Source organism: Ambystoma mexicanum, chromosome 10, assembly GCF_040938575.1.
Source record: "Ambystoma mexicanum isolate Mex_15411 chromosome 10, UKY_AmexF1_1, whole genome shotgun sequence".
NCBI lineage: Eukaryota > Metazoa > Chordata > Amphibia > Caudata > Ambystomatidae > Ambystoma > Ambystoma mexicanum.
Window position 1 is genome coordinate 899,820,401 of NC_090932.1, and position 23,070 is coordinate 899,843,470.

Consider the following 23,070-nt stretch of genomic DNA (forward strand, 5'->3'; position numbering starts at 1 on the left):
AAGCACCCAGAGGTTTCTAAGCGCGGACCCAGGGATCGAACCTGTGTTGCTTCGTGTCGTCTTGCTTCCAAGGCACGCACGTTGCCGCTGAGCTATCCTCCCGGGACTTTGGGTTGGTGGCTTTGGGGTTTATATATTTATAATGGATAATGTTTTCTAAACATATGACAATGGGGGATTTGCCTGGTTCTTTCATTGAATTTACATATAATAAGTCACACTGCGAAATGTAATCATCTCTGTGGGTATTCCCTGCTGCCATACCAAAGGGTAACATGTCTGTGATTACTGAACACCTTTTGGCCTGGAAGTAAACTAAAGGCTGTAACATAGAGAGTGTGTGTGTGCGTGTGTGTGTATGTGCACAAGCGTATACTACCATCAGACTCCATTGATCTGTGGCATGCAGATTATCAAGATGGCAACATGTTCATCTTCACCAGTAGCCAGTGGGGGGAGCTACAAGCCTAAAGGACCACTTAAGAAAAGCTATTCAGTTTGCTTTGCCAGTTGCAGCAGGCCCCCCCCCTTTCCACACGTGTTTGTGTTTGGTGGAAGCAAGGGGTGGCATTTCAGTGGAAAGTATGTTGAAAAGCCCAATTCTAGCCCTGGGTGCCTGGTTTTGTTTGTGATGATAAACCTGACAATTTATGACCTTTTAGAAAATATTTGTTAAGATTAGTTAACTCCACCTGCTATACCGCGATAACCATGATATACCGTCATTTGGCAAGAAGGTTATTGTACCGTCATAAAACTAATACCGTGACACCCCTAGTTTCTTCTTGCCAAAATTTCCCCGGTATGGCCTATATTTAGCCTGAGTCTCAAGAAGTTATTTCTTACTGTTTTATCTAGAAATTTTTGTAAATAGCGAGGAAAAAAACCTAGCTTTTTTTTCCACCTTTAGTAGCCGATTAGGAGGGTTGAGGTATCTCACTCTGGCGATTGTGTCAATCCAGTCGCTTGTCTCTAGTGACCTTTTCAGTTTCAAAGGGTTTGACACTAGGGTTTCTAGGTTCAAATCGAGCCTGATCAGGATTCCTCTTATTTTCTTCTCCAGACTAAGGAGTGTCTGAGATCTTGGGTTTTTAAGGTGCTCATTCACATCGAAGAAGAGGGAGGCCTTCTCTGCAGTGATAACTTCGCAATATAGTGAAATGAGTTTCCAATCTGCTCGACACCCCAGAGAAACTAAGCCCAATTCAATGCGGAGACTCGATAATGGGGTGCACATCGGGAGGGCTAACGTTTTTTTCCAAAGACGACCCTCTAATTTGTTCCAGTTTGTGTGCCATAGTAGGGGTTTTGCTTCCAGGCCATAGAGTAGGACTGGGACTGCTTTGGCCATGTAAAATTTGATCAGCGGAAGGATGTAAAATTTGAAAAACTTTGCATTCAATTTTTTCATTTGCGGTATTTTCGTGTAGCTTTCTCCATGATTGCCGTATTAACTTTATTATTAGTGGGGAAGGCAAATATCTCATAGCCCAGATATGTAAGTTCTTCAACACGGGGGATAGCTTTCCTGTCCAAAAACCAATTTCCAAATCCTATTCTCTTTTTTGGGTGTTTGAATATAAGGATTTTAGATTTCAGAGGGTTGATTGAAAGCCCATTTAGGCTAGCATACTACAAGTTTATTTAAGAGACGCTGAATACCAATTGCAGATCTATCCAATAAAACTATATCGTCAGCGTAGGCCAGCCAGTGCATCCTCCTCCCATTGATTACTGGACTGGCCAACGCCGACGAAAACAGGAAATCCCGAAAGTCTGATAAGAGGTTGAAGAACAATGGAGCTCCCAGGCAACCTTGCCTCACCCCTCTGAAAACATGTATGAGATCCGACAGGTGTCCCTGATCGTTCAGCCGCAATCTTATAGTGGTGTTCTTGTGTAGATCAATTAGCATTGCTAACAAGGAGTCTGGGATCCCCTAGCTGTGTAGTTTTCGCCAGAGTAAAGCTCTATCCACATGATCGAATGCTTTGGATAGATCTACCCAAGCCCCAAAGAGGGGGGTGTCCTCTTTCTCTTTTGTCTTTTAGCTAAGCAAATTTAGAATTAGCCCATTGAGGCTAGTGGACAGCCCTTTTCTAAAGCCTGCTTGATGGCACGATCGAATCTGCTTTGACTCCACCCAGTGTGATAGCTCTCTTAGAAGTAGCTGCATAAAGAGTTTGCTATCGATGTCAAGGAGGACGATTGGGCGATAGTTTGCCGGGCTTAGCCGATCACCCCCCCTTGAAGAATGGAACAACAAGTGCGTTCTTCCACGAGGGAGGAAAAATCCTGGTCTTCAAGATTTCTCAAAAGAGATGATTTAATATCTTGGCCCAAAGTTTTGGATTGTTTAAGACCTGATAGGTCAGGCCATTTGGGCCTGCAGCTTTAGATGTAGACGAGTTAATTATTAATTCCAAGATGTCATGTTCATCAAATGAGAGGAGCTAGGGGGGATCCGTGGTCCTAATAAATTCTATAGACCCTCAGGGTTTGAAATTTTCTGATAGATGTTCCACCCATTTTTGTTCTGGGACTAGGTTGCACAGGGAGCTGTTGAACCCGATTCTAGTTGACCTAGCACTGCCCAAAAGTTTCTGGAGTTATTTGCATTTAATAGGTGTAACATTTGCTCTCCATCTTCTTGCATCCTTTGTTGTTTTGAGTTTTTTGACCAATTGCTGTAGGTCTGCTTCACTTTTTTTAGTTCGTACAGGAGCTCAGTAGAGGCACAATACTTTTTTTTTATATAGCGCAGTGTGCGTCCAAGTTCCCTCTTTTTCCTTTGAGTTTCTTCATTGAAGATGTGGAGGTGTTCTTGTTTTCTGAAAACACCTATCTTACTTGGTGGATGTATGGACCAGATAAACTTTCCGAATTTCTCTTGATGGTATTCTTCCCTCCAGGTCGAACTCAGTATTTCTTCTTGTCGTTTTTTTAGGGTTTTCCCCCCTTGCTTATATTTTGTCACTCTCAACTTTCCTTTGAGACCCTCCGGTTCTTGACCATTCTTAGTGTGTCGATAGTTTTGCATGTCAGGAAAAGATAATTCCAATCTTGCATGTTCGCTGCCTCTGTCATGTTTTATGTTTAGGTTAGAGCGAAGGCAAGACAGTCCCGAGGAGACAAAGCTGTAGTCCAAGGTGGACACTGAGTTCCCTCGGCGCCAGGTCACTCCGGCCTTTTCGCCTTTCGTGGACTTTTCTTGCAGCATCTCAAGATCCCAAGTGGTCAGGAAGTCCATCCACAATTTGCCTTTTTTTTATGGTCTCCTTCCTGTTTGACAGGACTTAACACAATGATTGATGGTGCAGTCTGTGTTGAAATCACCTGCTAAGAGAATGTTTATTCCATCATGCTCAGTTTTCACCTTCGTTAGTAGACAATCCAGTGCTACTAGAAAGTGCTGGAGTTTTGAGCTGGCAGGGTTCCAATAGATGTCAATAATTGCCACTTCTGGATGCGGTATGTATTTTCATTTCTATTTTCCAAGCTTGTATTCCCATTGTGTTATTACACAATGGGATGATCGTTTTAATATTAGAGGTTTTAAGGGCGATTATTAGCCCCCCCTCGCCCCCCAGCTGGTCTTCCTTTGGCTTTTTGGGTGGCTCAAAGATTTTGAATTGAGAAGCCTTCGATCTCGATTTGTCTTACTAGCTGTGTTTCCTCAAGTAATAAAATGTCCTTTAGCCCAAAAAGGTCCTCTTTCAATGTTTTCCTTTTCAGGAAACTAGGAGCTCGCGTATTCCATCATACTAGCTTCAGGCCTCTTTGCCAAAAGACAATTTTCCTCCACTCCTAGTTTTAACATTATTTGAGGGATAATCTCCGGGAGCTTTGACATGAGGTTTCTATTTATGCTTGAACCTGGGACCAAGCTCAAATCTGACGATTTTGTTTCTCCAGCATTACCACCTTTCTTGATGCCTTCTCCTTCCGCCGGGCCTCTCATATTTGGGGGCCTTCTGGTTTGTCTTCTTCGATGGCTTTATAAACCAGGAGGCCTCCTCGGCCCAATTCATTCCTATTGTTAAGTAGTGCTTACTGCGATCTTCGCGACTTTAGGCCAATTTCCACAAAGTATTGGTCCTTTTTATACAGTAATTTCACATATTCAATGTCCTCACTTGCGAATAGATACAGGTTTTGGGGTTTTTTGACGTAGGACAGAATCACTGATCTACTATGTGATTTGTTTTTATTGTGGCCGATCAACCTTAGCCACACTTTTGGAATTGTATAGTCGGTCACTTCTATTTCCTTGTTATCGGCCAACGCTTTGGTCATTGTTTCTTCTGGCTCCTCCATAAGACTCCTGCCACTTGATGGCTCCAAATTTGTGTATTTTCCTAGGCCATTCCATGTACCATTTGCACTGGAGGTGATCTCTTTATGCGCCTCCTCTCGAGCATCTATGATTTGTCTAGATGGACCTATGCCCGAGAGGCAAGCTGCAGAGGCCAATGACAGATGGAACTCCATCACTGTAGTGGTGGGACAAGAGATGGGATCGATCTCACGTCACTGCACCACGCCTAAAATCTTTTCCACATGCATGTGTACAGAGATCTGGTAGACTGTCTGCGTGCAGCCAGAAACACCTCGAGTACCTCCTCTGAGAGGTTTCAGTTGTCATAACTCTTCCTCTCAAGAGCCATGCATGTAGGTTGAGGGACTCTGGGTTTGGGTGAAGTACCCAACCTTCCGACTGGGTCAGGAGATCCGGGCGCCGAGGCAAACGGTGAGGCGGACAGATGGTCAGATCCAAGATGTCGGAGTACCAGGTTCTCCTCGCCCAGTCCGGGGCGATTAAGATCATGGTTGCTCAAAACCTCTTCAACCCCCTGAGAACTCATGGGATGATGGGAATCAGAGGGAAGGCGTAGTGGAGAGGGAAGGTCCAATACACCAGAAACGTATCCCCCAGTGCGCCTTTCGCTGGGAATTCCCTCAAACAAAACGGTCTGCACTTCCTGTTGGAATCAAGGCGTATGATTGGGGTTAGCAAATTACCTTAAGTGTTAATTTAAGGTACATATTATATCACACAAGAACACTGGTAAGGAAAAATCTTATTATTTTAATACAATGAATGTGTAGGCTACCGTAAACCCTAGACAGAAGAACACCCCTTTCCCTGTGTGGGGTGCCTGTCCCTAGGCGGGAGGTGATGAGCCGCCTATCTAATAAAGATAGAAGAGAGAAAGCTATCCCTGGATCTACAATATATACTATTTTGACTTTTTATTGGCTCCAAAAAGCAATTAGTAGGAAAGGACTTAAAAATGGGACTAAGTCCTGTGTACTCACATTCCATTGCCATTTCTAGGATGTAGTATTTCCTTGAGGCTCAGGTTGCCCCTTTTAATTGTTAATCACCTTCACAAGAAGTGTGTCAATGAAGTGTAGGTAGATTAATGTGTAAAAGAGCCCTATTAATGTAGCGGATCAGATTGGATAAAGTAGGTTCTAAAAATTCTACATCGATGGAGGGTATCCATCAAAACACAGCCAAGGTAATTAATGGTTGGTTGGAACAATCAAGGTAAGTATGGATCAATTCGGGACTTTGATGCAAACCAATGGTTGTTATTAATGGCCAATGTTTTTTGGATTTCAGGGGAACCACAGTGGGGTTAAGGGAGAGGAGAAGAGGGGAGGCTGTTCTCCACTACAGCTAAATTAATTTTTCTTCGTATTCCATGTCTTTTTAAGAATATCGTCCATTCCGGTTTCATGACGTTCTTGAGTATGTCATCTTCATCAGGACCTATGGTTTTTCTGCGTCCTATGGGATTGCCTTGTCCGTAAGATATGATGGTGATAACTACATCCAATCTAGGGGAACATTTTAAAAAAGATATTTCAGCCTGGTTCTGGTAGATATTTCTTAAACTTGCTATTCAGCATTCACTTCATTAAAATCTATAATGATTTAGGGTGAATCAACATTCTTTAGATCCGTAAGATCTCATAATGTTCTGTCTGGTGCCCCAAGGGGTCCCCCATCCTCATGTAAGGAACCTCATCATTGTTGTCACTGCGTAGATGCATATCAAATAGAGGAAACAGTACCTTGTGCCCAGACGATGTAGATATAGATCTGGGCGGTGTTGGTAAATGGAAGCCGGAACTCTGTTTGCTTTGTCAGATTTGCCAGATATGCTGCTGGATTGCCAGATCCCCTACAACAAGGGATAAGGAACAGTTAGCCATTGATTCTTATCTTGTTTCAATGGGAAGCAGCATAATGCTTCCCTCATTTCTATTAATCGGCCGCTTCTGCCGTAATTATGTATTTTTATTTACAACTCCTTAGTGTGGGCTGCCACTCGATTTGTGCACGTGTGACTGTCTCGAGGAGTTCACTCTTTGTGCATATTGAACACAGTTTGATACCATATGTTTACGCGCAGCACGCAATGTGCTGCTATTTCTAGGGCTAGTAGCCATGTCGATCGGAGCCTGTGTTCTCACAGCATACCCTGATCAATTGCGATCAGGCCAGTCCGACCCGTAACGGGCTATCTCTTCTTATACAGAAAAAGCATTGTTCTCTTTCCCCATCTGTTCTCATGCGGAAGGCAAGGTGCTATTGCATCACAGAGCCGTTCCTCTCTATGTATAGATAGGGGCCCTTGTTGCTAAAATATTCAGCAATTGGTTTTATTGCAGAGCCTGCGTTTGGTTATCTCTCCTTACTATGGAAAGCCGCGCCCCGTGTGGTCACTGCTCTCTTTTAGGAGGGTCGCTGCTGTTACATGAAAGCGCCATCTTTCCTTAGCTTTAGAGGATTCCAGTCAGTAGGTTGGGCCACTTCGCGTTCTCTCGCGTGCCTGTCACAGCAACACAAAACAGTTGCTAGGAGACCCACTGGACCTATAGGTAGACTGTCATCTATGTTGCCAGTATGTGCTTAATCTGTTGGCCGTTTTTGAATGTACTACGGCTGTAGTTAACGGGCTACTTCTGATTAAGTGATGATCGTCCGCAACTGCAATTCATATAACATGAATGTTCTTATTCATTAAATATGTCAGGCCCTTTGAATGTACCAAAGCCGTAGCTAGCGGACTAATTCTGGTTGAGTGTTGATTGTCCGAAAACATGATTCATATCCTTCTGGTAGTCTAGCAATACAATTAACAAGAATTCTGAAGTAAATTGAAATATCTTTTTGGTGATATGTGAGTGTGTACCACCATGAAAGTACATAGCCCTGTTGGTACAAGGCCACAGCATGATAGCCCTGGAGGGGCGGTCTGGTTGGCCACTGATGGTGTTTGGCCAAAATTATGGATTTTAACCTCAAAATTCAGATCAAACAGTGAGAGGATTATTACTAAGGGCTACAGAGTCACCACGGTTGTTCGCATGTCATCATGATGCTTGATCACTGTGTTCATTGCAAAGGGGGTTTTCCTGTACACATATTCTGAAGACGTAATCAGTAGCTAGTGGTGCCATTCTTCAATGTATGGCAAGCTATGTGCTATATACACTTGTTCATTCAAGACAGTCTGGGTGTGTGATGTATTCAACAGTTAATGTGAGTGGCTGCGCATTTCTTCATTGTGGCACACTAAGTGCTATGGACCAAGGGATTTCAAAACCGTCCTGTTTGGTATTTATATATCAATGAAGATTCCAGATATTTGCTAAACCAGGGGTACTGTTAAAGTCATCTGTAGGTGGTTCATACTGGGACCGGAGTTGTTATGCAAATCTCTCTAATATGTGCCAGCTCATGCCACTAAATTTCTTCATTCAGGCCATGTTTCACTGTATTTAGCCGAAAGATCCACTGTTGCTCATGTTTTAGTAGCAGGTCAGCAAAGTTTCCTCCCCTGCGTGGGGGTCTTACTTTCTCCAGTATTGTCCATTTGAACTGATGCTGGTTGTGTCCTTTCGCTAGAAAATGGGCTACAAGGGGGGCAGTAAGTTTCACTGTTCTAATACACGACTTATGTTCATTAAGTCTCTTTTTAACTTCTCTTGATGTCATGCCTACATATCGTAGCTTGCCTGGGCATTTGGTAAGGTAACCAACTCCTTTGCTCATGCAGTTGGTCAATGTTCTATGTTCCCATAGCGTTTTCCACCCTTTATCGTCACTTGTACTTCGACTTGTCTGAGCGCACATCGTGCAGCCTCTGCAAGTTGTCCAGCCTGTGGGTCCTCTTGCCCCCCAGATGGTGCAATCAGAGGGCTCCACATCGATTTCTTTCAAAGTGTACACCAGGCGGTCTCTGATGTTCTGTCTCTGTTTGACTGCAGAGGAAGGTAGCGCTAAATTGCTTGTGCCTGTGTTTAGGAAAGGCCATAGTTGCTTTATCTCTTTTTTGAGAGAGTTAAAGAGTGGTAAATAACTCAGGACCGCTGTTATTCCATCCTTATCCACCGTTTTTTGGTGTTGGTGGTGGGTGAGGGTGCTCTCTCTTGGTATATTCTTGGTTCTTTTGTAGGTATAGTTAATGAATTTCTTTGGGTAGCCTCTTCTCCTTAGTTGGCTCTTAAGGGCTCCAGCTTGTCTGGTGTAGTCCCGAGTGAGTGTGCAGGTCCTCCGATATCGCAAGAACTGACCAAAGGGTAGATTGTCCCATAAGGCTTTGGGATGGTAACTGGTGTATTGCAAGAGTGAATTTCGATCAGTGTCCTTCTTGTAGATCCTAGAGATCAGTCTACCATCTTGTACGGTAATGGCCAGATCCAAGAAATGAGTTTCCGTTTTGCTGGCCTCAATGCTGAATTTTATATTTTTGTTACAGTTATTGAGCCATTGTTGGAATGCTCTAAGTTCTTCTGCTGTGCCTTTGAATATGAGAAGCATGTCATCGATATATCTTTTCCACATGATGTGTGTCAAATGTGGGTTGGTCTCTGCATATGGATGTTCAATTTCGAGATGCTCTACGTAAAGGTTGGCCAAGCTTAGCTTAAAAGTGGCTCCCATTCTGGTTCCCGACACTTGCTGGAAGAAGGTGTCTCCACACAGAAAGTAGTTGCGTGTCAGGGCAATTTCTGCCAAATGGGTTACAAACTCTGCATGGCCGTTAGAGAGTCTTGGATCATTCATCGTACGTCACCGTACCATCTCGACTGTTTCTACTTGCGAAATGCTCATGTACAGGGAAACTCTCCATCGAAAGGCATGTCCAGTAGCCTATTCTGGACGTTCGGGGAGAAAACAGAAGTTAGGCTTGCCTCCTCAAGACTACCAGTGACCTAATCGAATGGCCAACGCAGTCGGCCACATGTAGGCACGTTTGCAACGACTGCTTGGCTACCTCCTTCCCATCTTCCATCAGCCATGTGGGATGTATTGCACTGCCTGCTCCACAGCTTTCCATAAGCCAAAGGAGTATTTTGCGAATCCACAGGCCACATTTGTTACGCTCACCTGGTATCCACGGGGACGCCACCCAGCCGTAGGGACTCTGGTATCCTTCTCTGCGGTTCCCAGGTGTGACCAGCGGGGAAGTTCTGCCTGGAATACAGGTGGGCAATGTTCAAGACTGGGCAACTGGGGTAAGCAGCCCCCCACCACCCTGTATGCCCGCAACCCCTCTGGACCTCTCACCTTGTTGTTAATTCAGGTGTGCTCTCTGTCCTGCCTTCTTGGCAGGGGCACGTTGTCTTTTCTGGGCGAATGCAATCTAGTTACTTCACTGATGCCGGCCCGTTTTGAGTCTTTCAGGTAGGTCTTATTGCTGTTGTATATTGTTGTTATTCTTGCATGTCTTTCTTGGTTTAATAAATGTCTTTTTCTCTTCCTTAGGTGCGCGGAAGTCCAATGTGATGCATTGGCGGAATTCGGTCTCGCCGGTAAATGATGGCATATAAAGAGCGCTTTGATGCAGTAAGTAGGCGCTATGCACAGTGCTATGCTGCCTTGCCTTTGCTAACCTGTTGTCTTTTCTTTCCCATAGATCGCGGTGCTCACCCGGTGTATGAAATCCCAAGGCGATGCTGGTCGAGGGGCGACTTGCAAGGTAAACCTTTCGGCACAATTCGTTATGTTGTAAATGTGTCTAATGTCTTATTTCTTCCTTTTTTGCAGATCCGCCAGTCCGGAGACGCGCTGATCCTAGGATGCTGTTCGCAGGGCAGCTAACGATGAAAATTACAGGTAAGCTGCTGCTGCTAACGATGTCCTTTTGTCTCTTTACAGATGCTGTTTTTCCGAGGTTCGCGGGTACAGCTGAACACGATGAGCGTCACATTGCAGGATTGCAAAGTAACGCGAAGCGTGTTATCCAAGTCGGGTGTGGTTTAAATAGCTTCAAGAAAGTAGTCCAGGTAAAGTAGTTCCTAGGCTACCACACCCAAAACACTACACCGCATAGCTTGGTTCCAAGGAGCCAAGCTATGTGGATGCCTCCATGTTGGCTGGCACTTGAAATAAAGTAGTTCCCTAAACACAAGTCTTTATTAAGTATGAGCCTGGCGCCAAAGGCGCCAGCACTGGCCCCAAGAGGGCCTAGGCAAAGGATGCCTAAGTTTGTTGGAGACCCGAGCCAAGACCCCTCCTGGCCCATGGGCCTGCCAGGGGGGTTTCTGGATGTGGGTCGTGACAACATTGCTGCCATGCTGCAAGAAGTAAAGACCTTCTTGACCGTCCCTGTCCGGAGGCAGATTAGATATGGTGGCCGCAGACCTGGTGGAGATTGTGGCTGCCAACACAACAAGCCCTTCCGGAGAAGGGTGGGAAGCCAGAAACGATGGATCTCTCCTTGTCAGCCTGCCCGTAAAGATAGAGTTGACCAGGGGAATGGAGCAGGGATGTTGCCACACGGAGGCTAGGGGATCTGCAATTGCTGGATTAAGTGGCATGTTATGTTCTGTCAAAGGACCTTGATTTAATATGTCCGTCAATTCGTAGCCCTGAACAGACACTGAAGACTTCAAACCTAGGCAGTCTACTACACTCTCCACCCGGGCCCTAAACTTAGCATGGGTGTGCGTGTAGGGTTGACCCTGCAGAAGGTTCCACATCTGGAGATGTGTCCAGGCCGCTGGCATTGTGTAATCCTTGGGCTAATGCCAACAGGTATGCCTGTTCGTCGTGAAAATCAACGCTTCCTGACCCTATGTTTATGGGGTCTATGTCCCCTTGATCATCTCTTGACGTTGACGGAATGGGCGTCGGTTGGGTCATGGACACCACTGTGGCATTAGGGGTGTCAGTCTGTTGACGCTCCCTAGAGGGAACGGCCATCGATAACTTCCGCTCGTATGTCAGAGTCGAGCTCGAAGGCTTCGCCTGTGCTGATGGTGTCAGCGATTTGGCATGTGTGGGGTCGGGAGCCACTGAGAGGCCTGCTGTTCGGGGGGCGCACCCACACCTACAACAGCCTGCGCCTTAAACATAGCCAGCATTTGGCTTTTGAAATCTTCCCACTACTCGCGAGTGGTTGGCCCAGCCGAAGGCTTACCTTTTTCCGAGGACGAGCTGGGCTCGTCTCGATGGTGGCACTTCTTATGCGAAGAAGACCAAGAAGAGTGGCTCCTCGAGTGTGACCACTTCTTGGCCTTCTGACAATGAGTCTCCTTTTAGGGGTGGTCCTTTCAGTCTCAACCTCGACGCACATCCCTCTGTGTCGTGATCCGTACGTAGACACCACAGACAAAAGTCGGGCGGGTCAGTCACTGACATTTTGTAATGGCAGTCAGTGAATCTCTTAAAACCCGAGATGCGGGCAGCAGACATACTCACGGTTGAGGATTTTTCGAAAAAAATGTGGCATATTTTGTCAAACGCAGAGTCGAAGACTCAGTGTTGTGTTCCTCATAGCACTGTGTCAAGTGCTCAGAAAAAAGGAACTGAAGTATGGGGCATAGTGACGTGGTATATATACGATGCCCGATGTCATGTCCAGAGCAGACGATCGAGCACCGAGCAAGACGGATCGACGAACGGGTCGAGGTACACTACCCCTCTTATCGAAAGGTTTACGAGCAGCAGAGCTGGATGAGGATATCAAATGAGGAATCTGCGTGAGAAAAGCAATCCATTGAAGCAGTGGCTCCGGGACTTTGCCCTGTTCAGGCCCGCATATGCACAGACAATATCATGGCAATTCCTGCAAAATATGTGGCCTTACTGCGTTCATCTTAGTTTTTGCGTGTCTAATTTAAAATGTTTGCAACCTGCAAACTAGATATTGGATCCAGCTGCTTTCTTCCTCATATCTGAATGCAATAACTCCATAATAATCCCCAACCACAAAGGCCATGGCTGAACCCAGGATACTACACACAAACATCCCCAGTTCTCAATGGACCAGGGCACAAAATCTGCTGTCCCCAGCAGCTTCCTATTAAAGGACAAGGTCCAACTGATTTCCTCAACTCCACCCAACTTACTTCAGCTCATATCGTCTCTGCTCCGATATACTCCAAACCAATTCTCCCATAGTGCCTGTGCGGAGGAGAGAAAATGGAGCAACCATTCACCCTCTGATGCTTCACCCTAAATAAATCCACCAGACCATTGTGACAGGATAAGGATAATGAACACTAATGTCATCAATGGTACAAGATGAAAGTGCAGGACAGTAGTAAGAATAGTGGTGAGTATGGGCCTATAAAGCAGGGGGTTGAAGACAGTGGTAAAAGATAGAAGCAGTGAGTGTGGCAAGGTGTGGCTAGAGAAGAGGAATGCAGTGTGAGGAGACGGGTATAGTGAGAGGTGGGGAGAAAGGTGATAGAAGATTGAGAGAAAAGGCGAGGAAGACGAGAAGGAATAGGAAGAGAATGGAGATGATGGGGGAAAGGAAAGCAGGTAGTAAGATCAGGAAGAGGAGGGAACACGAGAGACTGAGGGTGAGAATAAAGCAGAGCATCTAAGATTAGCAATTCTTCGATCAAGCCACATTGACAATCCTGGAGAGTGTTAGGATAGGACCCCTCTAAAAAATCCCCAGAGGGAGCCAGAGAGACAAGGCTATTGCCTTTATGCCCAATTTAGCAGCTGGACATAGATAGTAGGTATTAACAATCACTAGTGCGGAACCAGGGATTTAGGAACGTCTGGTCTATGGAGGAAAAGACCCAGGATATGAGATAGGGACATCCATTATTGTATTTTCCCACCCCTTCTCGAGCTCGGTATGTTACATTACACAGCGCCTATCATAACACTGAAGCGGAACATTTTAACAGTGACTATCTGCACTATTTCTGTTTAAAATTAAAAACTCTTGAACTCTCTTGAAGACTTTGCAAATTCTTAACGCCATCTGGGACACCATGGACAGGCTTTAAATCCTTACGAGAATCACTTTTCCAAAAATTGGTCCTAGATGAAACATGTGACCAATCCCTTTCCAGGTCTCGAGTCACATTCAAATCCCTACAGTCTTGCACAATCTATCGATTGCTCAGTCTGCCTGAAGATCTCTCAGTCCTCTGAGATTGGTGCATATAGAATGACCAGTGCAAAACTACGACCCATGACTTTGAATTGGGCCACAATACACCTTCCCTGCACCTGGTAAGTGCCAAATATCTTAACTTTAACACAGTATAATGGCATATTAGAACTGCTATGCTTTGGAGCATGTACCCTGGGCAGTGGTGATATTGTTTCACATCCTTTGACAACACTGTACTACCTTTTACGCCTATGTGCCTACAGGAGAATGACAGTATGCAGCTTTAAATTACTCCCTGCATTCAATCTGTTAACATTTCAGCTAAATAAATGTATTTCTACTCACATGGACAAGGATACTTAACCTGTCCCCTCTTCCTCCACTTTCATCTCCATTCACTCCTTACGCTTGCCTTTCTAATAGTTCTATTTGTTCTCCTGCCCCAAACAAATATACAATAGATTCCTGTACCACTTCCTGACAAAGCTTACCTGCACAATCTGATCCACCCACTTTCCTCACTGTAATTTCCCAAAAAGGCTGCTTTCATCACAAAGAGGCCTGTCGCGGGAACTGTGCATGCGTTTACTGCACATGGAGGAAGTGGGCTGATCGTGGCAGTGGTGCAGCTTGTGAGGTAAGAAGGGGATTTGGAGAGAGGTAGGGATGTATGTGCATGTGCATGTGTATGTATGCGTCTATGTCGCACTTGTCTGTGTGTGTCGGGGAACGGGAAATCGGGACATGGTGGCTGGGGTGGAACACAGACTACTGGGGCTGGAGGGAGAGGCGTGGGGGAGGGAATGGAGGTTTGCAGGGTTGTCCCCACATTTGGATTGGAGAGCGAAGGTGGTGCGGGAAAGGAACACATGCGCCGAAATTGGACCCAGGCAACTGAGCTTCGATGAAATCGTCCTGTGGGGAATCATCTTGCATCCACCCAATCTCCTGCCACTACGCACAGGTAGAAAGTAGACCATCCTGACCGAATGGATACAGAAGGAGGTTTCTCAGGGTGAAGGATCTCACCTCCACACCTCCCCCTCCACTGGGCCCAAATTCTGTCTTAAATTAACCTTTCCCAATTATTCCATGGACGTCACCCCTGCACCAATGCAGCCCCTTCTCTGTACTGACCCAACAGAAAGTATCAGATACTAAAACATTTATCATTTGATTCTTCATGCATGAATTACAGAATCATGCTCATTGAGAGTAAGCGTGCTTTATTGCTTTAAAGAGGACACATGCATAAAAGTTCAGTTTCTTAAATGACAAACACAATAGAACTTCACATTAACGCTCAAGCTTCACCTTAAGATATCTCTTGCTTATTTGTGATTTACTCTTTCGCTATGACCAGAGGGGGTTGAGGTATGCTCAAAGGGGGCGTTGCATACAAAGGTACAACTAACCAGCATTATGTTTTGATGTACAACAATTTTAAAAGGACCTTCTTGGGCAGTAGGGTGAATTCAATAGCAGAGGTCCACTGAAAAGTACATGAAAGAGAATGTCTACTTTGTCCTATTTTCAATGTTTAATCATATCTATCTGCTCGGCCTCCCAATTATCAGACAGTATGCATATATTTGAAAAGAGCTATACAAACTGCATGTGCTTACTTGTCTTCAACTCCAGTAGCTCCAAGAATTTCTAGATCTTGCTCTACAAAGTTAAACGCATCAATCAATCGTTCTTCTCGTTGCTGTAAAGAAGACCTGGCTTCAAATAAGCGGCGATCAACTTCTTGGTACTCCTCAGCAGTGAAACGTCTGCAGGCAACACACAAAGTTCTAAGCCCTTTCTACAATTAAAAAAGAAAGTCCAAAAGAACAAAATAAAAATCTGAAAATATTGTTTGATTACTTTGGAAAGGGCTAACAGAAACTAAACACGTTTAATTTGAATTGGAAATTTTATATACATTGTTTAAGCTCAGAATACTGCTTTGACTAAGCTTTAGTAGCTTAATTTAATTCAGGTATTTACTACAAAATTTACTCCCAAAAGCATTTTGCCAGAACCAGCGCATAAGGATTGTGCTCGTCAGTTTTTACTTTGGAATTTACCAGGCAATCTAGTATGAGCACAACACACTTGCAAATATTACAAAACACAACTACAAGTCTGACTCAAGTTTTGTTGTACTCCAAGCTCTACAAGCCCCACACCCGACCAGATTCACAGGATGTCCCACTGGGAACTATAGCTGACTAACGCACTTTTGCTGCGCAAAACAAAGCAGCCTTTTGTAAACATTCATGGACATGTCTAACTCCTTACCTTGGGATTCATTCCTTTTTTCAAATATGGCTGACATGCTATGGGGGGTCCTTGCCCCCTTACCATGGATAACTCTTGATACATTTGGAGAAAAGGAGATGGAACATGGGAGTATTTCTACTTATCCTGTGCCAACTCCTCCAACAATGATAAGATGATCGTCACAGATTGCACAAGAATCACACAAACTCTTGAGGCGTTTCAAGGGTTTAAATTGATATTTTCTTGGGCACCAGGGATGTCCCTCTCTCTTTAGTCTTGATTTGAGCCTCCTCCCTAACCAAGGCATCTCAAACTGCTAGGTTAATAGATACAGAAGATTGACCCCCTACTGTCTAAAGGCTACAAGATGTAAATACCTAAAGGCAGAATGCCTTTTCTCACTAAACTCTCTCCAGGACTTCTTAACTTTCCCTGCTCTATCCAGCTGTTAGTATTGTAATAGGATCTGGAATTGTGCCTTACAGCCACACTTGTGGATTCAATACCATCTTATCACGCTCACTCTCACCTCTCCCTCTCCTCCTACTTCCCTTCCTCTCCTCTCCCACTTCTCATCTCTCCTGCCTCCTCTCTTCTGTCTCTCTAATGTCTCACACTCATTTAGCCCTTGCTTGCGCCCTTTGATGTTACTTCTCCCTCCTCCCTTCACCTACTACTACCTCAACACTGATAAGACTCCCTACTTACTCCAACCACTACTCCCTCCAACCACTAGTCCCTTCGCCCTCCAACCACTAGTCCCCCTCCCACTAGTCCCTCCGCCCTCCAACCACTAGTCCCTGTGCCCTCCAACCACTCGTCCCTCCTTCACACTTCTACTGCCACCGCCACACTACTACTCCCTCCTCTACACTATTAGTCACCCTTCCCTCCAACCACTACTAATACTCAGCCACCCTTCTTTCACCCAGTATCATGCACTTCATTCACTCTTTACACTGACGCTTCAAACAGCACACACTCTCACACTGCAGTACCACTTTCACTAATATCTCACCAAAAATTGCTCCCTCCTTCCTCCTGCAGATCTCTTGGTCGCCCACCTCTGACCTCACCTGAAAAGCCCAGACTACGCGCTTCCTGTGAGAGTCGTTTAACCCCTTACTGCTGTCTGAATTGGGCCTCTGTCCCAGAACAAAATAACCTGGTCTTCCTCTCCCAATACGTGCTATCTGCTGTCAAATTATCAAATGGGGGACTAAGCCACGCGCAGGTTTGCGGTGCAACAGCAATGGTGGTCCGGGAGGTTGTGGACTTGAGTTCATGGTCTTGGTACTTTAGACCTCACTGGTAAGTGCTGGATGGGGCTGTATAACCCTGTATTAATCCCTTGTGGTCTATGGTTGCTACAAGCTGCTATGTGAGCTTGCCGCTCCTGCATGACAATGCACAGCTTCCCAAGCTCCCACAAAACAGAGGTGCTGTGGATCTCTCCTTTTGTCAGTCATCCTCCTTTACTGGCTAAGTGCTTGATGTTGCAGTGTTTGCTCTTGGTGGTCGATCTTGGGCCTGCTGGCGGTTGGTGTCTGACACTCTCCATCTTGTTGAGAGAGCATGGTTAGAAACTACGGTGAACTGCGTCTATACATGCCGACTGTTAGGAAAGATTTCTGTTTTTGCAACTTTCCCTCTATTGATCCTATTAGCTCCCGTTTGTTTTTCTGTTTTTCATCTGGTCTGGACTTTTCGAAGGGAAGTAAAGCATCCAGCTTCACTTCCCCTTGCCTCTTGCTCACTTGTTATGGAGAAACTGATCAGTCCTTCAGACTATCAATACTGAGAAATTAGGTTTGCCTTTTGAACTCTCGTATTTTTATAATTACACACAGCACGTTACAGTGCAGTGCAATGAGTATACTTTTGTATCATCATAGCTTTATACACCTGGGATTTCTGGTTACTTTTATATGTGCCTAAAGACAAGCTGGTGGCAGTAGATACATTTTTACCACTGTTGCATTATTTTTAGTGTGCACATTTGCGTTTATTGTGCTGCATGGCTACTAAACGTGGCTATTGGCCTAAAATCGCAGTGCCACAAGATTTTCGCATGTTCTTTGGCCATTTTTAAAATACCCATTCCCCCTCTTGCACTACATTCCACAGAATACAGCTGAGTCCCATGAAAAATGTGGTCGAGCTGTCACATAGTCACTGACATAGCAGCCATCTCTGCGCCAGGACACAATGCTCTGCGTGACTTTTATAACGTTTTAAACTAGTCATTGCAGCTAGTAATTGAAGTCACCTAATTTTATTTACTATCCATATTCAATGTAATATAATACTCTTTGTTTCCCTTGCACATACAGAGGCCTTATGGAGGGCCTTCCACCCCATAGTGCTTCAAAGCCATAACAATGGCAGTAGGCGCTATACAAATATCAAATAACATAACATATTGGAGTTTGGCCTTCTTTCTGCATTCTCAAGTCAGGAAATACCTTAGAAGGTCATGCACTTGCCCAAGAAAGCTACTGCTTTCACAGGCTAGTGAGCCTTTGTAAAAGTCTGCTTCTGGGGCGGATGCGAAACCATCAGTCGTCCCCGATTGAACAACTACTGGCTGTTTTAATGGTGTAGATACTTACCATTGGTGGGCTTGGACTTCCTTCCAGCTTGGATTTTGGATAAAAGGAGGACCGCTGCAGCCATTCTACAGATCAAAGTTCAGCTGACATTTTGTTGTACACTTGAGTTGAGATTAACAAAACAGGGTACATATCTGTTTTTTTCCCTGATAATACCATGAACCTATTTGCATTTTAGAAGGCTGCTTTGCCTCACTAGGCAGGAGTCATTTCGTTTTTAACTCATTTCTTGGTGTTTAGTATGTAAGCATAGCTTACAACAGCAGTTGGCTTTAGCTTTCTGTATATTTAAGGGGATTTTCCTTCCCTTTATTAGTGCCTGTCCTGTTTTCAACCATTCGGCCGTTGTATGTTTCTATGTATGTGACTAAGTTGTAAGCACCAATGTAACAAGCGCCACGATGCCTACGGGCTGCTGTGCGCTCAAATACGAATAAATAATAAAATTAAATTTCCGAACATTCGGTTTCCTTTTCCAATTTTCCTATCTTCCTTCATGTCTTTATTTTGTTTATTCAGTTTCCTTTGTTAAAATAACTTCAGCACACAACTTTCTAACGTGCTGTGGCCACCTAGTTCATCGTTTGACGTTACAGAATGGCACCATTCGTCTTCTTTATGTACATTTAAACATGATCACGTTTTTCTTTTTTTTTAGTAATATAATATGTAGCACCAATCTATTAACAAATCTATATAGATCATATCATAAAATGATAAGGGTACAATTAAACAAATGAACATTATAATTCATTCGAGTTCAAATCAGTGCATCGAGGTTAAAAAATGACAAAATGTGTTATGGAAGTAAATATTAATTATGAGGAGAATCAATACTATTAAACAATTTAAGGTGTAGACTTAATGAGAAGTCAATAAATGTACTTAACATGAGAAATAACGTAAACATGAATTAATGGGACACGAGAATATATGATAGCATACTAAATGTATTCTTATGAAGGTCACAGCTAGATCATCAAAGTATTACATTTTTGATTATATCTTAAAATATCACTTAAAGAATTTGCAAAACCTTTTTCAATCCTATGGATCTAGCAGATCTAGTTCCACCAAGCAGAGTATGATAAACGTTCCAGGCATTTCCAATTTGAGGATATTAGGTGAAAAACAATAATAATAAATAAACTGAACAGTAATGGACCATTCCCATCGGGTTGCAGCATCAGTTGAAGGCCTTCGAGGTGTACTCAAAAATGAAAAATCTAACAATTAGCGGACCGAAATCAAGAATCCTGGTAATGCAAAGGGGGCAAGGTAACGCAGGAGGACAATTCAAGTGGTCCATTATCGAGAAACCCTTAGCGAAAGTGGATTACGTTGTTCATTTGGGTTTTTCAATCTTCCCGAAAGAAAATAGAGGCCAGCGGCTAGTAGTAAAGAAACAAACGATTATTGCTCTGGCCGCACAGGCTGCCATCCTGAACAAGAAATGTGTGAATTTTCGGTAATTCCTGTAAAAGAGTACTATTATAAAAAGGTGGTCCCTGTGGTGACGCATGGTGCAGAGACAACATTACCCAACAACCTGGCTGGGCAATGGGCTAAGCTTGAAGGAGCGTTCTGGAGAAGAATTCTAATTTAACCTATTAATGTTCCGGTTCTAAGGTACGAACTGGGCCAGGAAGAAGAATCAAGTTAAGTGTGGGTTAGAAAGTATGTCTCCGGCCGCTCTTGTTGAATGGCACTGTCAGTGCCTAGAAATATTAAGCGCCATGGACTCCTCAGTGGAGTACTTGTTATCAAACCCATCGAAAGAGAAAAAGAGTTTGGGAGACTGACTGGATTAACATGATTGATTGTGTTAGGAAGTACCATATTTTCAAGAGCATACTGTTTAACATGCGATCCTATAACACATTACCTTACTATTTTAGGAAATGCCCTGTGAAATATTGGCAGGCCCAATGTCTACGATTTCTCTTGGATCTATTGCCTACTAACAAAATCTTGGGAGCCTGAGGCGGTATATGCTGCAACTTGAGGAGCTGTAGATTTTGCACATTGGAAACCTGAATAGAAACCATACAACATTTCATGGGTCACTGCCCCAAACAAAGTGTTCATTGCCAGACTAATTTTTCTCATCCTTTACCCTGGGTGGCTATGGCAACGTATTTTTACAAATAAATCTTTTAAATGGTCATTGGCTGCATTATGTTTTTTCAAAGCAGTTATAATGCCATTGGCTAGATCGCCAAATGAGGATCAGATACTCAGACACCAAACCAGGGGAAGCTTAGTACGATCTATTGAGCGATGCTAATGAATTGGTACACACGTTTTTATCATGTGTAATCTGAAATTTAATGTAAAGCTTGAAATGTGATGTATTGTAGCTATCTTGAAATTAATGCCGGAAAATCGAAGATAATGTCTTTTGGATCAACACATAAAAGATCAGCCGAGAGTTTTAGCTGATTCGCATCAGGAGAAAAGATTGACTCTGTGCAGACCATACGATATCTAGGGATACAAATGAATAATTCAATCAGAGAACAAGCCTGGATCTTAGACCTGAAGCATCGCATGACAGCCTTTACTCTTCAGGGCAAACGCTTACACAATTAATGTGGCAAATTCACCCTGATTCCGGTTATGACCTATCGTCAAAAAGTTATTCCCGCCCTGACTTACGGGGCAGAGGCTGGACTTAATATTGATAACCGTATCTGGGCAGTGTTAGAAGGCCAATTCTGGAGAGGAGTCTTGGATCTTCCAATTTTTGTCCCTATTGTGGCAATAAGACACGAACTTGGCCTTGATCCATTAGACGGCATGATTCTGTGGAAGTCCATTGCCCTGTTACGCAAAATGAACTTAAACACAGTAGCCCCTGCATATGAAATCCTAAAAGAAATGGACGCCACACATTATGCAGGAATGCTACATATCTGGGCTATGAAAATCAGAAAGTCATTGGAAGTCATCGATATTTCCTGGGATACTGTATGCAATACCCCACAGATTGCCAAAAAAAAACTGAGATCTTGGTATTGGATAAAAAAATGGAGAATTGCGTGAGGCGCTGCCATCATCACTTAATCTAGGCATGACTTGCAACAACCTAGATAAGTTACCTAAATATCTAACAAAATTTCCATCAAGATATCATCGCAACATGTTCCTAAGATTTCGGCTTAACATATATAAAACCAAAGAGATGATGTATTTGAGACACTACAAAGAAATAGCTGATAATAAATGTAGGTTTTGCAAAATTGAAGTAGAATCACTCAAACATCTGGTCTCTGAATGTGACCAGGTAGCGACCCAGCGCTCATTCTTCCTCCAACTTGTAACATCAACCTTTCAACTAACTGAACATCTGTGGTATTTGCTGGTAGCTGGTAACAATGCTAGATTAATTTGTGCCCTGGTAGATTTTCTTGATAACATTCTGGAGGACGACTAATGCTAAAAACAGGCCTTTCACTTGAGAGAACCATAATGGATTGATGGTCTCATATGATTATGGATAGATGAAATAGTAATAGATGAAGAGGTCGACTCTAACCTTGTAATTAAAGTTGTGTAAATAACTAATTGTTACAATAAAAAAAAAAAAAATGTATTGTAGCTATAACACATTAAATAAATAAACAGAACAGTTTAGTTGAGGGGATTTCAGCAATGTCAGAATTACCATGAGATCCAATAATTAAGTAATCTAATTTAAGATGAGCACTAAACTGAAATATTTTTTGCATTATGAGCCAAATTACTTTCTAACGTGCAGTGGACGTCTGGTTGATTTAATGGCGCTGCAGAGAGACACTACGTAGCAGCCACAATCCTGCTTTCGCTGTCAGTTTCAGAAACGAGCAGGTCACGAATGACTTGTAAGGCTGATTATTTTTAGAATAAAGTAAATGGCTTGTGCACTGTACACTAATGAGCATTACAGCAGAAAGGAATTACTGACATGTCCAATTACAAAAATTGGCTACTGTGTTTACTTTACAGAATGGTTACTCTTCTTTCCGTCTTACCACGTAAATTGGTAGAGATAGCTCCTTGAACTTCTTCGATTATTTACTGAACAGTTTGTGTGACCTTCAAGGCATGCTTTTGGTTAATTATAAATATTCTGCGTATTTTGAATATGAAGAAGTGTTTTATGAGTAGACAAGCATTTATTATTCTATTATATTCTTTTGCAGATTATTCTTTCTACTGATTACACATGATTTTATTGGTTTTTTTATCCTTTCTTTGCGCCAAGGCTAGATACTGTCAATATGTTTTCATGTATCATACATTTAGTTCATTTATGATTTTCTTGGAGAGGTCAACATATTTGTCTTTGTATCTTGTTTTAGAGACCACGCCCTGAAGAAGGGCCTTCACAGGTCCAAAATGCATTGGCCAATTGGCGCTGCCTGAATTTGAATGGGATACATTACTCACCGTAATAGTATTTCTGATGCTTGTATTTGCTTAGATTCACATGCTGTGCATAGGCCAACATTTAGTGGAAGCTGCAGAGAATTACAGTTGTAGTTTTCGACGTCCACTGTACCCATGTCCCCTCACTCGCCGGGGTCCCTCAGATTATTTTTGTGACATGAGGTAGCATGAGGTGTAGCGCGAGTACCGTTGTATCCAAGCAGATACGTACCAGACAAGCTCATAAGCATCCATGCACTCTTCTCTCTCACGCATGTGAATCTAAGCAGATACAAGCATCAAAAATACGATGACAGTGAGTAATGTATCCCTTCTGAGCTTGTGGAATCTGTTTAGATCACATGCTGTGCATAGATTAGCGAGCAGTGTTAGAA

The 23,070-nt window shown here is 43.5% G+C and overlaps 1 protein-coding gene across 7 annotated transcripts in view; it reads right to left on the reverse strand.

Annotated features, from left to right (window-relative positions):
* ATP11B (ATPase phospholipid transporting 11B (putative)) overlaps nucleotides 1-23,070 on the reverse strand; it is a 1,683,501-nt gene that overhangs the window by 1,080,613 nt on the left and 579,818 nt on the right. For all 7 annotated transcript variants that reach the window (XM_069618659.1, XM_069618656.1, XM_069618658.1 and 4 more), the window contains one exon: nucleotides 15,011-15,192. In XM_069618659.1, the coding sequence (XP_069474760.1) occupies nucleotides 15,011-15,192 (182 nt within the window). The remainder of the gene's footprint in view (nucleotides 1-15,010; nucleotides 15,193-23,070) is intronic.